At 33.6% G+C, this 14,286-nt stretch overlaps 3 protein-coding genes across 5 annotated transcripts in view; 2 read left to right on the top strand and 1 right to left on the bottom strand.

The window, feature by feature from the left end:
• Positions 1 to 14,286, bottom strand: part of LOC108732313 — an 86,240-nt gene that overhangs the window by 38,372 nt on the left and 33,582 nt on the right. The window lies entirely within an intron of this gene.
• LOC108732312 (calcitonin receptor-like) lies at positions 768 to 6,359 on the top strand. 2 transcript variants are annotated; one of them, XM_018463033.2, is made up of 9 exons: positions 768 to 1,117; positions 1,362 to 1,550; positions 2,132 to 2,297; positions 2,356 to 2,481; positions 3,110 to 3,423; positions 3,526 to 3,676; positions 4,868 to 5,075; positions 5,385 to 5,568; positions 5,928 to 6,359. In XM_018463033.2, the coding sequence occupies exons 1-9, from the start codon at positions 923 to 925 to the stop codon at positions 6,228 to 6,230; spliced, it is 1,836 nt and encodes a 611-aa protein (XP_018318535.1). In that variant the 5' UTR covers positions 768 to 922; the 3' UTR covers positions 6,231 to 6,359. The 2 variants fall into 2 exon arrangements, with proteins under 2 accessions (XP_018318535.1, XP_018318534.1); XM_018463032.2 differs by having other exon boundaries at positions 769 to 1,117; positions 1,350 to 1,550.
• Positions 8,438 to 14,045, top strand: LOC108732316 (phospholipase B1, membrane-associated-like). Its single transcript, XM_018463041.1, has 7 exons — positions 8,438 to 8,699; positions 10,474 to 10,693; positions 11,891 to 12,104; positions 12,167 to 12,393; positions 12,449 to 12,611; positions 12,662 to 12,970; positions 13,704 to 14,045. Exons 2-7 carry the CDS (start codon positions 10,484 to 10,486, stop codon positions 13,838 to 13,840), a joined length of 1,260 nt encoding a protein of 419 aa, XP_018318543.1. The 5' UTR covers positions 8,438 to 8,699; positions 10,474 to 10,483; the 3' UTR covers positions 13,841 to 14,045.

Below are 14,286 nucleotides of genomic sequence, written 5' to 3'. Positions count from 1 at the left end.
GTTTTATCGAATTGAATTTTCATTTTTAGAGAAAATCGTCGGTAGTTGTAAATAATAAATCATAGCCGTCATATCTTAAAATATAATTATAATCTCACATACAGTCAACGATGTAGTGTAATACACGATACGTAAAATAATGCAATNTGGAAGTTGAAAGTCATCGGCTTTATTATAATAACAAAAGAAGGCAGAAATATCTTCCTCTGCAAGGTCCCAAGATCCCTCATTACATTTGCAGTTTAATTAACTAATGTTAAGATAATTTATTCAACTTGCATCTTCGATGGAATAAATTTTTACCTAGGCAAATACATTAGAAGCAGAATCAGAAGAAAATCCAGAAGCTAATAGATATTGTGCTTATCTACCTGTTCACTTTAGCTTGTTTTTGTAATAGTGTACGTTAACTAATAAATGACTAGGCATTTAACACATTCGGTGTTAATAAAAAAAAACATTTTAGCCGGTTTATTTCTCCTTCTTCTTTAACGTTTATTCTTTCTGTTATGTTTTTAAGTCAACAACCTTATAAAGGCGCAAAACGCCCATAATTTACTTTTATTTAGAATTACTGGGAGAGTTGTGAGTCAGACGCCTTTCCGTAATATTTCAGTTAAATATAAAATTTACATTTTAACGAGGAAACGAAATAGGCTGTGCATTTATCAGTCGAATTCTGTAGCTGATAATATTTGTACGTATTAAAAGAAGATAAGCTGCAAAGTTTTATCGAATTGAATTTTCATTTTTAGAGAAAATCGTCGGTAGTTGTAAATAATAAATCATAGCCGTCATATCTTAAAATATAATTATAATCTCACATACAGTCAACGATGTAGTGTAATACACGATACGTAAAATAATGCAATAATGATAGATAATTGAAGTCGCTTTGTTTACTATTTGTTTAATAAATGAAATGAAGTTCATATCTGTGCACGGAGTTCTCTTCGTCGTGTTGGTATCAATTCTACTTACAACTCCATCGTTTGGATGTCGCGTGCAAGATGCGCTCTTGGAAAGTGAATTCGGTGAAGAATTTCCCGTGGAAAACGAACATCAATCTGCTATAAACAGTGATTATAACGTCAATTCATACCAATCGAGATATCACGTAAGATAGCCGTTTTTTCTTCCTTTTCGTTAATACTCTTTTATAATATAATAGCTTAAATTACTCAATACACATTATTAGACTGATTAATCAAACGAATAAGTAGCACAAAATCCGTTGGAATTAAGGACTTGTAGATAAAGATTCTAATGTACTACTAATAACTACTGGGATTATTCAAATTAAAAAGAAACAGAAATTGTTGATATAACACCTAATATTATCAAATTAGTTTCCTTTGCAGAAAAAGACCATCAGTAGTAAATACTGCAGGTTTCGTAATCTGAATCCCTACCCGCAAGAATTATGGATTTGGCTGACATCCGGAATGTGTTACTATTACAGAGATAATTCTATGTTTAAGCAAAAATTAAACTTGACAACCGTAGCTTATCCTTTCAACAACAGAAGCTATAGCCTTCTGGCTATTGTGGTAAGTTTGCACAAAATTTCTGTTAATGTGATAAAGACTAATTAGTGATGAGTGAAATTGATCTTGGTCTTGCATTTCGGCAAGACTAAGGGTGTCTTTATACTAGTAAGACCTAGACCAACACTAAAACTAAGACTGAACGAAGAAGACTAAAACTAGAACCAAGACTGAACGAAGTGACAAAGACTAATTAGTGATTAGTGAAATTGACCTTGGTCTTGCATTTCGGCAAGACTAAGGGTGTCTTTATACTAGTAAGACCTAGACCAACACTAAAACTAAGACTGAACGAAGAATACTAAGACTAGAACCAAGACTGAACGAAGAAGACCAAGACTAAAACCAGAAACCAAGACCAATTCATGCGTTGGAGGAAGGCTTAACACTCAAGACCAAGATCTAGACTAGAAGTATTTGAGCAAGGATAAGATTAAGATCGAATAAGCAAGACCAAGGTCAATATCAAGGCTAGAACAGTCTTGGTATTAGTCGTACTTTACTCATCACTAATACCAATAAAATATTTCCCACAAAAATTTAATTTTTGGGCACTAACTCCACTGTTCATTGTTATAAATCAGGTAAATCAAACGTATGGCTTATTATTTGATTATACCAATGAAGAAACCAATGCGTTGGTGGCAAATTCATTTTTATCGGAGAGATTTTACCAAAAATGGTATGACTGTGCCAAGGCAGCCGATACATGTTGCTCTGAATCAATGGATGCCGAAAATATATATCCCAGTAAGTCATACGAAAATATAGTGGCAAATAGTAGTAGAGTAATTATTTTGGTTAAAAGGCGAAGAATATCCCTGTCCAGTAATTTGGGATGCTTGGTCCTGTTACCCACGGGCAAAAGCGGGAACAACGGCTATGAAGGAATGTCCCCTTTACAGTGTCTCTGCTGCTTCATTTCCATGCACACGTAAGTCTAAATTTGGGGGAGACCGGTTTAAAATTAACTTCGGGGCTAATATGAAAATAAAATTAGTAAAGCCTTAAATTACAGTGATGAAAAAGAAATCGATAATTTTTGGATTTTCCTAGTTGGATTTTCCTAGTTCCCAAAATTATTTAGAAAATAATGAAGTAATTACATAAAAAAATTCTTCTGTCAGTTTGAACTTATGGTTCAGTTTATCTCGGTTTCCCCTACATATAATTTTTTGACCTATTCACTGAGCAGCAAGACCTAGAGGTTTAGACCATTGCTTAGCAATTGGGAGGACGCCGGTTCGATTCCGGGTCCGTCTGCCTTGGTCCAAGTTTTTCTATGGTTTGCTCGGATCACTTAGGCAAATACTGGGGCAGTAATATTCCACAGATAATCTTTCATTCTCTTCTGTCTTCATTTCATCTGTTTCGTCTTTCCCACCCTAACCACCATCTACCCATTCCCACAATTCCTGAAAGTAGGCTGAAGAGGGCCTTCCGCTCATCTTTCGGCGTAGTCCAGAGGGACTACGTGCCCACTACCATTAGTGGCCGGTGGGAATGAAACACCCAAAAGTTTTTTTCTGATCTATTTATTATGAAACTGAAGATGATTTTAGTTTACAGTCAAAAACAATGTTTCTCCAATGGAACTTGGAACTCTAATACGGACTATGGGGGCTGTTCGTCTGCTCCACTGTTTCGTAGAAGGAATAGTTTCCACGTTACTGTACTGTACATATCGATTTTCCTATCGTTCCCAGCAGTTATAATCTTTTTGAGTTACGAAAAACTAAGAATTCTCCGAGTTAATCTGCACAGGAATCTGCTTATCGCTTGCATATTGAGGAATATTTTAACAATAATGAGCAAAGTTTTGGTCATTTTGGACGCTTTGGATTCAAACGGGTCAAGAACTATGGCCAACAATGGGGTAAGAAGAAGAACCAGTATTAAACCGGTTTTTGCAGTAGACACTATATAATATAATGTAAGCAAAATTTCTGTTCGTGTTGTTGGTTTTTCTTTTGTTTAGGTGTGGTGTAAAATTTTGGCATTTTTCGAGAATGCAGCAGTCAATTCCATTTACGCTTGTATGGTGATAGATGGTTTTTATTTACACAAATTGATAGTAAGGGTATTCAGCGACGATCCAAACCCCCGTGTATTGTACCTTGTCACTATAGGTATGTTGCTAGAACCAGTGGCGGCACCTACCTTCAAAAATAGGTGAAGAGGTGCAAAACAATGTGCAGTATGCTCTCGAATATTTCTCAAAATATGTGCCAGGGAATATGTCGAACAAGATCAACATTTCAACCTAAGTTAATCTTCGTAATTCCCTAAAACTAGAACATCGCGAACAGTAATCTAATCTAGATCTACCTCTACTCCTCTTAACTCCTGTTTCTGCCTCTAATATGTCTCTGACTAGACCTTCATGCCTGAGGGGGTGTCCTACCAACCTATCTCGCCTATTTCTTATTGACTTCCATAGAGTCCTCTGTTCTCCTATTCTTTCTAATATCTCTTCATTTCTAACCTTCTCTATCCACGGTAGGGTTGCCACCTTTTCAGGCTTTACATAAAGTATTTCTTGACTAAAGTATTTTATTTTTTATTTTTAAAAACATATTTTTTGTTACACCTAGCAGCCAGTAACAAATTGCTGTCGCTCTTAAATACATTAATAGCCTCTAAACATGGCAAACAAAGATCTAAGTAAACTAAAAGTTCATTTTTAATTAGTTTTAATGAAGCTTTATTCCTGTTGTCCTGTCACTTTGCGTTCATAACAGAGAATACTCTTTCTGTAAATGCTGAAGTGGCCGGAACGGACAGCAAAAGTGACACTACTTTGAACAGATTTGGGAAATCAGGTTGTTCCGTAAATATGGCTTGTCATTTTTCTGTGCAATATTATTGATATAAAAGTACTCTGAATTTCGAATAATCGCTTACAAAATTACGATGTTTACGTAAGGCCTTAAATAAAGTATTTTTGCGTACTTTATGTATCTTGTAAAGTATAACGTACGCACAGTCGAAATAGAGAAGAATACTTTATAATAAAGTACGGGTGGCAACCCTAATCCAAGGTATCCTCATCATTCGCCTATAACACCCCATTTCGAACGCTTTTAACCTTCTCTTTTCCGTCGTGCTCTAGATATACACCTTTAACCATCTTTTTCGAATTTCTAAATTAATCTGAATAATTCTAACAAAACCTATATTTATTTTGTGAAAAAAATAAATGTCGATATACCACCTAATAAATCGGCCTAGTAAATCACCTCTTCACCTAAATAGTTGCCACTATGCCTAGAACTAACTATACAAAAGTGGAACCCCTTTTGAGCAAATGATTGATTTAGTTTCCAGTTTCCTACCTTCAATTGTTTGGGCCATAGTCAGAGCAACTTTGTACGACACTAGTTGTTGGATGTCGGACACGAGAGGATATTCCTGGATAGGAGACAGCTTTCGTATGGCCGTTTTGGTCATAAATTTTCTTCTACTTTTGGACATTTGTAGAGTTCTATTAGTCAAACTGCGGAGAAACAATACCAGCGCACAAACCAAGTAATTTTACGTCTCATTTCTACTTATGACTAATGACAAGACCGAAATTATATTTCGGTCTCAATCTTGGCAGAGCCTTGCATTTAAAGATCTAATATTGACTTAAGTCTTTCAAATATTGACTGATTCTCAACTTTAAACTTGCATTTGCAGATAGTTTTGGCTTTAGTATTTCTTTTTGTCGGAAATTTTGTTTAATTGCTTGAGAAAGAAACACCCTCATTGAATGTTTTAAGGGTCTTGATTCTGTAGAGAATTTTAACCTTGATCTTGGTATTGACATTAAATGTTGTACATTGCTTTTTACAGGTCTACACTAAAAGCAATGATATTTCTTGTTCCTTTATTTGGAGTCCCTTTTCTTCTAACCGTAGACACAAGGATTGCAGGAAGGTCTTGTACCTTTGGAGACATTTTTCACTATTTCAGTTACAGCTTTCAGGCACTACAAGGCGTTTGTGTGGCTTGCATTTTCTGTTACTTCAATAAAGAGGTAAGAGACATATTTACTTATAACATTTATGTGAAAAATTCATTTAATTTCATTTATTCACTGCAAATCACCTTCAATTAATGATGAAAAATTGTTGGTGCTGTTTCACCTTCGTCTGGAATCGATCCTGTGACCATTTAGCTAGACGCCCCAAAACTGACATATTAATAGTTTCGCATTCTTATTGCTACCACCTATCGTAGCTTAGTGGTTAAAGCGTTGGTATGTAAAGCCAAAGGTCCCGGGTTCGATTTCCGGCGACGGCGAATAAAAATTAAATTAATTTTCAAATACATATGACATTTACTTATACTTTACAAATAATTAGACCAATTACATGTCATTTATTGTATGCTAAGGTGCAAAATCATCTGAAGGGTACATACAGAAAATTAAGGATAAATTTGGAAGAAAGATACGGTTGGCCTAAAAGACGCAGTACCTCATATTTAAGACGAGCTACAGCCACCACCCTGGTGGGTCGGCCAAGTAATTACAATCCACCGAGACAACCACCACCTAATTCGGATATAAAATACGTACCACCTAAATTAGGAACCAATGAAGGAAAGGTAGCTCCTTCAGAAACAAACAATGCATCAAGAAGGGTAACAATAGTTTTAAAACAAGAAACCGAAGAAAAAGAAGCAACAGATTGTTAAAGGGATTGTCCAAGTTAAATATTTATTAAAGAAGAAATAGGAAATCACTTAGTAAAATGTCACAATAAAATGTAAACAACTTTTGGTTGTTTTCTATTTAATAATAAAACGGCTATTCATTACCTTGAATATGACCTTTTTATCCTTGTATTGATAATAAACGTCAAGAAATACTACACATTGATTTACAGGTAACATAAAAGATAATTGCAATATAAAAAAATATTATCTCTATTACTGAATTGCACTCATTACGCTGTGTTCTCATTATAGCAAAACAATCTTCCTGTGGTCTAATTTAAAGGATTTCATCTACAATATTTATATTTATTCAACGGTTTTCATAACAATTAGAAAAAAATGCAGTAGAAAATAAATGCCATAATAATGTAAAGTACATACTTGATTAATGCACAGAATTCACAAGTAGTAATCAGACAAAATATAATAAGAAAAGAGAAGGTTAAAAACGAGAAGTCCACGGCTATCTTCTTTACAAATGTCTCGCATTTAACCCACTGGAAGTTGAAAGTCATCGGCTTTATTATAATAACAAAAGAAGGCAGAAATATCTTCCTCTGCAAGGTCCCAAGATCCCTCATTACATTTGCAGTTTAATTAACTAATGTTAAGATAATTTATTCAACTTGCATCTTCGATGGAATAAATTTTTACCTAGGCAAATACATTAGAAGCAGAATCAGAAGAAAATCCAGAAGCTAATAGATATTGTGCTTATCTACCTGTTCACTTTAGCTTGTTTTTGTAATAGTGTACGTTAACTAATAAATGACTAGGCATTTAACACATTCGGTGTTAATAAAAAAAAACATTTTAGCCGGTTTATTTCTCCTTCTTCTTTAACGTTTATTCTTTCTGTTATGTTTTTAAGTCAACAACCTTATAAAGGCGCAAAACGCCCATAATTTACTTTTATTTAGAATTACTGGGAGAGTTGTGAGTCAGACGCCTTTCCGTAATATTTCAGTTAAATATAAAATTTACATTTTAACGAGGAAACGAAATAGGCTGTGCACTCTTCTTTGAAGAAAATACAGCCAAACAAAGTTAGCAATAAAAGTTAAATACCATTTACTCGATAGGTAGGTACTTCAATCGTCAGTAACGAAATTAATTGAAGTTTGACTTTTTAAACAATTAAAAAAAAAAACAGTTGAATGATGGATCTAAAGAGCAAGGAGAAGTCAACGTTTTATAACAAATGAAATAAAGTAATAAAATATGAGTTCTTTCACTTGTCCTAACAGATCTTCAAAGTTTGCAATATCATTGAAAAGCTGAATAAGAATTTAATTCGAGTAAACGTCTTATCTGACAAGTCATTGGTGCTAATAATGGAAGCTTCAGGAATGATTGTCCAAAAATAGTTAAATTAAACGACTGAAAGGATTAACAGTAGTTTAAGAGTATATAAAATTTTATGACCCCCCCCATTAAGTGTAAAAAAAAACGTTTTAAAAAATTAAATAAATAATACAAAGGAACTATAAATTTCAAAAATAATAACTGTAAAAGAAACACACAGTAAAAAAAGTTAATGCGAAGTCAATACAAATAGTAAAATATTTCAAAACCTTAAAGGGCTTTCAATTTTATAACAAATATTGTTTAATATGCATAACAAGTGAAAAATGTCCGTGTAATTTAAAATACAAGACATTAAAGAATGACCACATAACGTGACCTCGAAAAAAATATGTGAACGTATTAAATATCGCTCCGATTATAATAGCACAATTATCAGTTCATTTTTGACAATAAAAAGAATGAACTAAAACTTACACTATTTATAAATTGCTTTTCTTATTGAAGAAACCAAACTAGTATCACGCAATTACATAAATAGAACCATTAAACAATCTATTGTATTACCTACATAGTACCAAAACCCCTTTTAAGGCTTTTTGACGACAACACAAGAGATAGAGATATCATTAACATTAAGGTAATCATAATTAAGAAAGCCATTAAAAACTAATTTGCAACCCTGCTATTGACCTGAACAAAATGAGAGATTTTGAAACGATGTTTAAAGTTGAAACGATATTTGCAAAATTTGAGCCCCTTTTTATTTTAAATATTTAACATGTACTAAAAGATATTTTAAAAATATTTCGTGCAGGTAAAGATTTGTACCTTTTCTGCTTCTAAAGTATTTGGAGTAGATACCGATAATGGTGTGTATCATATTCTGTCCTCGACTGAAAGAACTGCAATGCCAATGGCGCTATTCAGATCTGGATGGAGTAAAACAGGTACCATTGTCACATATATAGGAACTGAAGGAAGAATGATGTTATTATCCCTCAATACCTCTCTTGAATCAAGTTCAACCAGCTCCGCGTGTGAATTCATTTAACGGAGGGGTTTTTACGTTATACGTTCGTTTATTTTTAATTTTTAAAGAACTGCTTTCTTTGAAAACCAAAAACAAAAAAGGAAAGGTCGGTAAGTACTTTATACATTATTTTTTTACTTCTTGTAAGGTCAATGTAGTCTTAAATGTTATTAATATTAATTCGATAATTGTTTTCCAACTTTAATTTTCATATTTGATTGATATTTGATTGATATTTCGTCAGTTGAAAGATAATTTTTAGTTAAATATGTATTTTTCGACATTTTATAAGAAAATTTTAAAAATTGAAGAAATTTAAACAGTATTGTCTCTATATTTTCGTACTTGAACAACTCTAATTACCTTTACAGTATATTGGGAATTAGAAGTAGAAAAACCTTGAAGGTTATCAATTTTTTTTTATTTTCTTCTTTCATGGATCAAAAAATTCTTTTTATGGTTTCCTTTTGTATATATATATACATGTGCATTTCCTTATTGTAACCATATTATGGAACGAAGCCATCAATTCCATCATATCAAGGTCAAAATTGTTAGCCAATAATTACTAACACAGATATTTTGTAAAAATTAAAATTGAAATTGGTACCTTTAATGACCACATATAAATATTTACGGACCAAGGATATTTTTAGTTTTTTTTTGATCTTTTAAAACTGTAAATAGAATAGAAGCCGAAATATCAGTCAAATAAATAATTGAAGCTATTTCGTTAACAGCAATTACGATAGTCCAATAATTAGCGCTACAGTTATAGTAATTTTTAATGTTCCCGTAATTACAGTCCATAAGTAACACTTATATAACAAGCTGCGTGACTATCATTTTAGTGGACGCATCAAAATATAGATAAAGGTACTTAAAATCTTACTATTTATCGTAAATGTGCAAATAACTATTGTTATTACAACTTCTTAAACTTTGGATACCAAGAAAATTTGTTGTATAAGTACTTACACGCATCCTCAAGTTGCAAATTAATAACATACAAATACATAATTAATGTTTATTGATTATTACAACACTGCAAATTATTTACAATGAAGCAATTTTTAAGAATTAGAATAAACAAAAGTAAAACATGTAAGATTCAATTTTTTTTTATATAAGCTGTAGTACTGTACTACATAGGTATATAATACATGGATAATCCTCCAGTTGTAATGGTCCACAACAAAGATTTGGCCCTTTTTTTTTGGTTTACTTGAAGCGCAAATAAATTAACAATAAAGCAAAAGAGTTCCTAATTGTAACAAAAATTTCACGCTGGTTTTTCCAAAATTACACAATCTGATTGACATTGAATAGATTTATTTAGTTACGCAGTTCTTCCTGTATTCAAAAGTCAAAAGTTTAATTTGTTAATGTACTCGAACAATTTCCGTTTAAAATAATATACATTTAATCTTCGCAAAAGCCTCAATTTCGTACTACGCAAAATTAAAATGATAGCACAGATTTGAGGTCCCACTTTTTACTGTATATATTTCGGGATATCAAAGAAAAACAGGAAGAATCTTACAGTGGAGCAGTGAATTTCTTGACAGCTTGTTGTGGACCATTAACCACAATATAATTGGTCAACTGTTGGCGCACTTTTCTTCCGTGTACCAAAAACGAAATCAATTGTTTAAAACCAACGAAATTAAATAATAAATACGACAAATGAACAATAAATTATGCATACGACATGGACGTCACTAGAAATGTGTTAAGAATCAGGAGATTTAGTTAAAACTTATTAATTCCCTTGTCATGCTACCGTTCACGATCTACATACGTATTAAATATTGTCGGTTGACCACAATATACTCGAACAGAATATTAAATCTGTCTAAACAAGGACATTTTATTGTATTTCAGGATCCCTATAATGCCCGATGCCATGAGATTTCCTATAACAGCGATGATTACAATAACGATCTTCGTTACCACGTTTAGCGCGAGTCATCAGCGTACGTTAGAGAGAACCGCTTTTGATGAATATACGCCACTTTTGAGACAGATCCGAAAACTATTCATAGCAGTTATGGGAAGACCGACTCATACAGCAAGAAGTCTTCAAACAGTCCGTTCACGAAATGTAAGGCTTTTTGAACTCGAAATTACCCAAAAAAAACTAACACTGTTAAACTTATGGTTTCGGACATGCGACTGATTTTTTAATATTTGTTATTTAATGTAAAATTATAAAAATAGTTTGAATATGTTTGGCCTCTGTTAGTCAAATCAAAATCAAAGCTTAGAACTATCTGCCGACTACAAAAACAACGAAGAAGTTCGTAGGACTTGTAAATGCTGTGCAGCTTTGGGTGTCTTGCCAATTAATTCTGCAGGATTATCCACCTAATGAGAAATTATAAGAATCTTTAGATTATTATATTCGTAAATATTTGGAACCATCAAGGAGAACGAGATAGAGATCGAAGGACTTTGTTGACAATGACACAACACGATGCCTAAATGCATTAAGTTACATGGTTCAATTGGGCTAATTATTTAAGTGTGGAAAACAACAGTGATTGGTTAAAACTGACAAAAGTCGATGAAGGTCAAATAAATGTAGCAAGTATTTTTATTATTTTCCATTAAATAACAAATAATGAAAAATATAAACGTTATTAACGTAAACTACAAAACCAAACTCCTTGAGAAATACATTTAGACCATAAGGTCGTCAGTCCTTAGACTGGTTGGACTCGCACCTCCACCCTTTTCTATCCTTAGTTAATCTTCGCATTTCCCTAAAACTAGAACATCCCACATTACGAAAAGTAATCTAATCTAGGTAGGTCTATCTCTACTCCTCTTAACTCCTGTTTTTGCCTCCAATACGCATCTAACCAGCGCTTCATGCCTGAGAAGCTTACATATGTGGGAACACTCGGTATAGCGAAAAATATTTATTGTGTGTATCAATCAAGCGTCTACATTTGTGCTGACTTAGTTAGGTCGCGACACACTGCGACTAACTGGGTCAACAGCAAATACACACACAAATGTATTGTGCTGAAATGTTCCTCACCATATAAAACCATGTAAATAATTTAGTATAAATAGCCTGTAAATATTTCAATAAAATTAGTCTAACACCAGGCTCACTCTTATTCTGATGCTGATAAAGTGTCAACCCTTGGGATCATCAAAGATGCAGATAATGTGTCCAACGGTATTACTAAATCGGTTCTTCTCAGAACCACAACTTTGATAGTCACATCTCTCATCATATACGACTACAGAGAGTGGCTACACATATATATGTATCAGAAATATTTTATAGAAACTTCAAAAACAAATGGACGGTACGATTAATTTTCCATGTTCTTTAAACAACGCCCGAAGTGAAAAGAGACCCTCAAGCGTCCATGCTCTCCGTCCCGGCGATATTGACGTAATAGGGGGGATAGGAGACAGTTTAACTGCAGGATTTGGTTTGACTGCTACAAGTCTCGCAACGGTCTTTGTGGAGAACAGGGGTATTGCTTTTAGCAGCGGTAAAACTTGTACTGTTTTTTTATTCTACAAAACAAAACAAGAAACCAACAATTTCTTTCAGGAGGACAAGGCTCATGGAGAAACTTTCTTACATTGCCAAACATATTAAAAGTATTTAATCCAAAGTTACACGGCTATGCCCTTGGGGATTACTTCACAATTGATAAAGAGTCCCGATTTAATGTTGCCGAAGGAGCAGCGATTTCCGACAACATGCCGTACATGGCGAAAGTTTTGGTGAACAGAATCAAGATGGATCCAAAGGTAGACTTAAAGAATGATTGGAAGGTAATACTTGCCACATGTCTAGAATTTTTGTTCTTCTTATAATTCGTAGTTTTAGATGATAACGTTTTCGATTGGAGCAAACGACTTTTGTACGGAAATGTGCTACAGAGAGAAACCAGAATCGATCCTGGAAGACCATAAGGAAGACGTAATCGACGTGTTAAGGATACTTCGGGACAATTTACCTCGCACTTTCGTCAACTTAGTGCCGCCTCCAAGTAATAAAAAAGTAATAGTAAACTATTCTGTTTTGATTTGTACCTTTTAGACTTAGAAATAATATCACGATTCACCCACAAACCACCCCAGTGCTACGTCACCCATAGCGTAGAGTGTCCTTGTATTTTTGGACTCTCTTACACGAAATATCAGAAGCGATTTGGACAGATTATCCGAAAATGGCAGAAAATCGAAGAAGATGTAGTTAACATGGATGAATTCGACACTGATGATTTTACAGTGGTGTATCAACCTTTCACAGAAGAATATGCAGTACCAAAAACCAAAGAGGGAAAAACCGATCTGAGTTTCCTTTCCGAAGACTGCTTCCACTTGAGTCAAAAAGGGAATGCTCAAGGTGATACTTTTTTTATCTTAATATATATAAATTACGTGTCACGTTGTTTGTCCGCGATGGACTCCCAAACTACTCTAAACCGATTTTAATCAAATTTGTACACTGTGTGCAGTTTGATCCAACTTGAAAGATAGGAAAGCTTACATCTCAATTTACGTTTCATATATATATATATAAAAGGCTAATGTGCGTATGTAAAGACAGGGTTTTCTCTGTCACCACCAACTCCTATCAACTTCCCGTTGGGGTGGTAAATACCCCTTGGTCTCCTGCTGAAAGTAAGGGGGTTTGGTCACGGTGGGTGGAAGTGGGTGGTTGTAGGTGGCGAAAATGTGAAAAAATATATATCTGTCCTTTTCTTACTTATGAGACCTTTTGGAAAGAATCTGTACAACTGTTACAATCGATCTAGAATATTCTAGAAGGTTCTAATAGTTTCTGGAATGATCTAGAATGTTCCAAATTGTGTGCAACTGTTAAAATCGATATGGAATGTTCCAGAAAGTTCTAGATATCATTAAACACGCGATGTATAATAACCCGAGTAACGCCGGGTTTCGCTGCTAGATATCTATATGATTTACTTCATTTTTTTAATTGTCTGACGCTTATCGCGATTTAGAATAGTTTGAATTCCATCAGCACGCCTTAGATCGTAATAAACATTTTGAATCTCACTTAAGTAGCAAATTCCTATCTTTAATTAAACTTTATATTTCTTTTCACTTTCTAGCGGCTAACAGCTTATGGAATAATATAATGGAACCTGTGGGAAGAAAGGACGTTCATGGGACAATGCTTTTTAAAAAATTCCGTTGCCCTACGGCAAACCACCTTTATCTCTTTACAAGAAGGAATAGCAAGTTATGACAACTTTTCTGCCAATAAATTGAAGATTTATGATTTAACATTGTCTCTAATTAGATATAATCGATTTAGTCTGTGATAATCTTATATATAGGAAAGACCCTTTCATTAGTGCAAACGGATAATTTATTTTATTAGCTAATAATACAAAATCTACGTAACCTTTAAGACGCAGTATTTATTATCGAATAAACTTTTACCCTTTATACATTCTTAGTTTTATTCTTTTAAGCAATTACGTTAATGAAAACTTTATTTCGAATGCTCCAGTGCAGGTACTATAATGAAGACACCAATGACAGATCACACAATGAACCTTTGACAACCTTAAAGTTTAAGAACTAATAAATATTTAAATTCTAATGATAAAGTTTTATTACAAATTGAAGCTGAAATTCGTCCTCCAAAAAATAGCTCCGGGATTATTGAATCATCATCGGCATGGTTAC

Source organism: Agrilus planipennis, unplaced genomic scaffold (assembly GCF_000699045.2).
Source record: "Agrilus planipennis isolate EAB-ADULT unplaced genomic scaffold, Apla_2.0 scaffold30, whole genome shotgun sequence".
NCBI classification, from domain to species: Eukaryota; Metazoa; Arthropoda; class Insecta; order Coleoptera; family Buprestidae; genus Agrilus; species Agrilus planipennis.
This window is presented reverse-complemented; position numbering and strand designations above follow the sequence as displayed.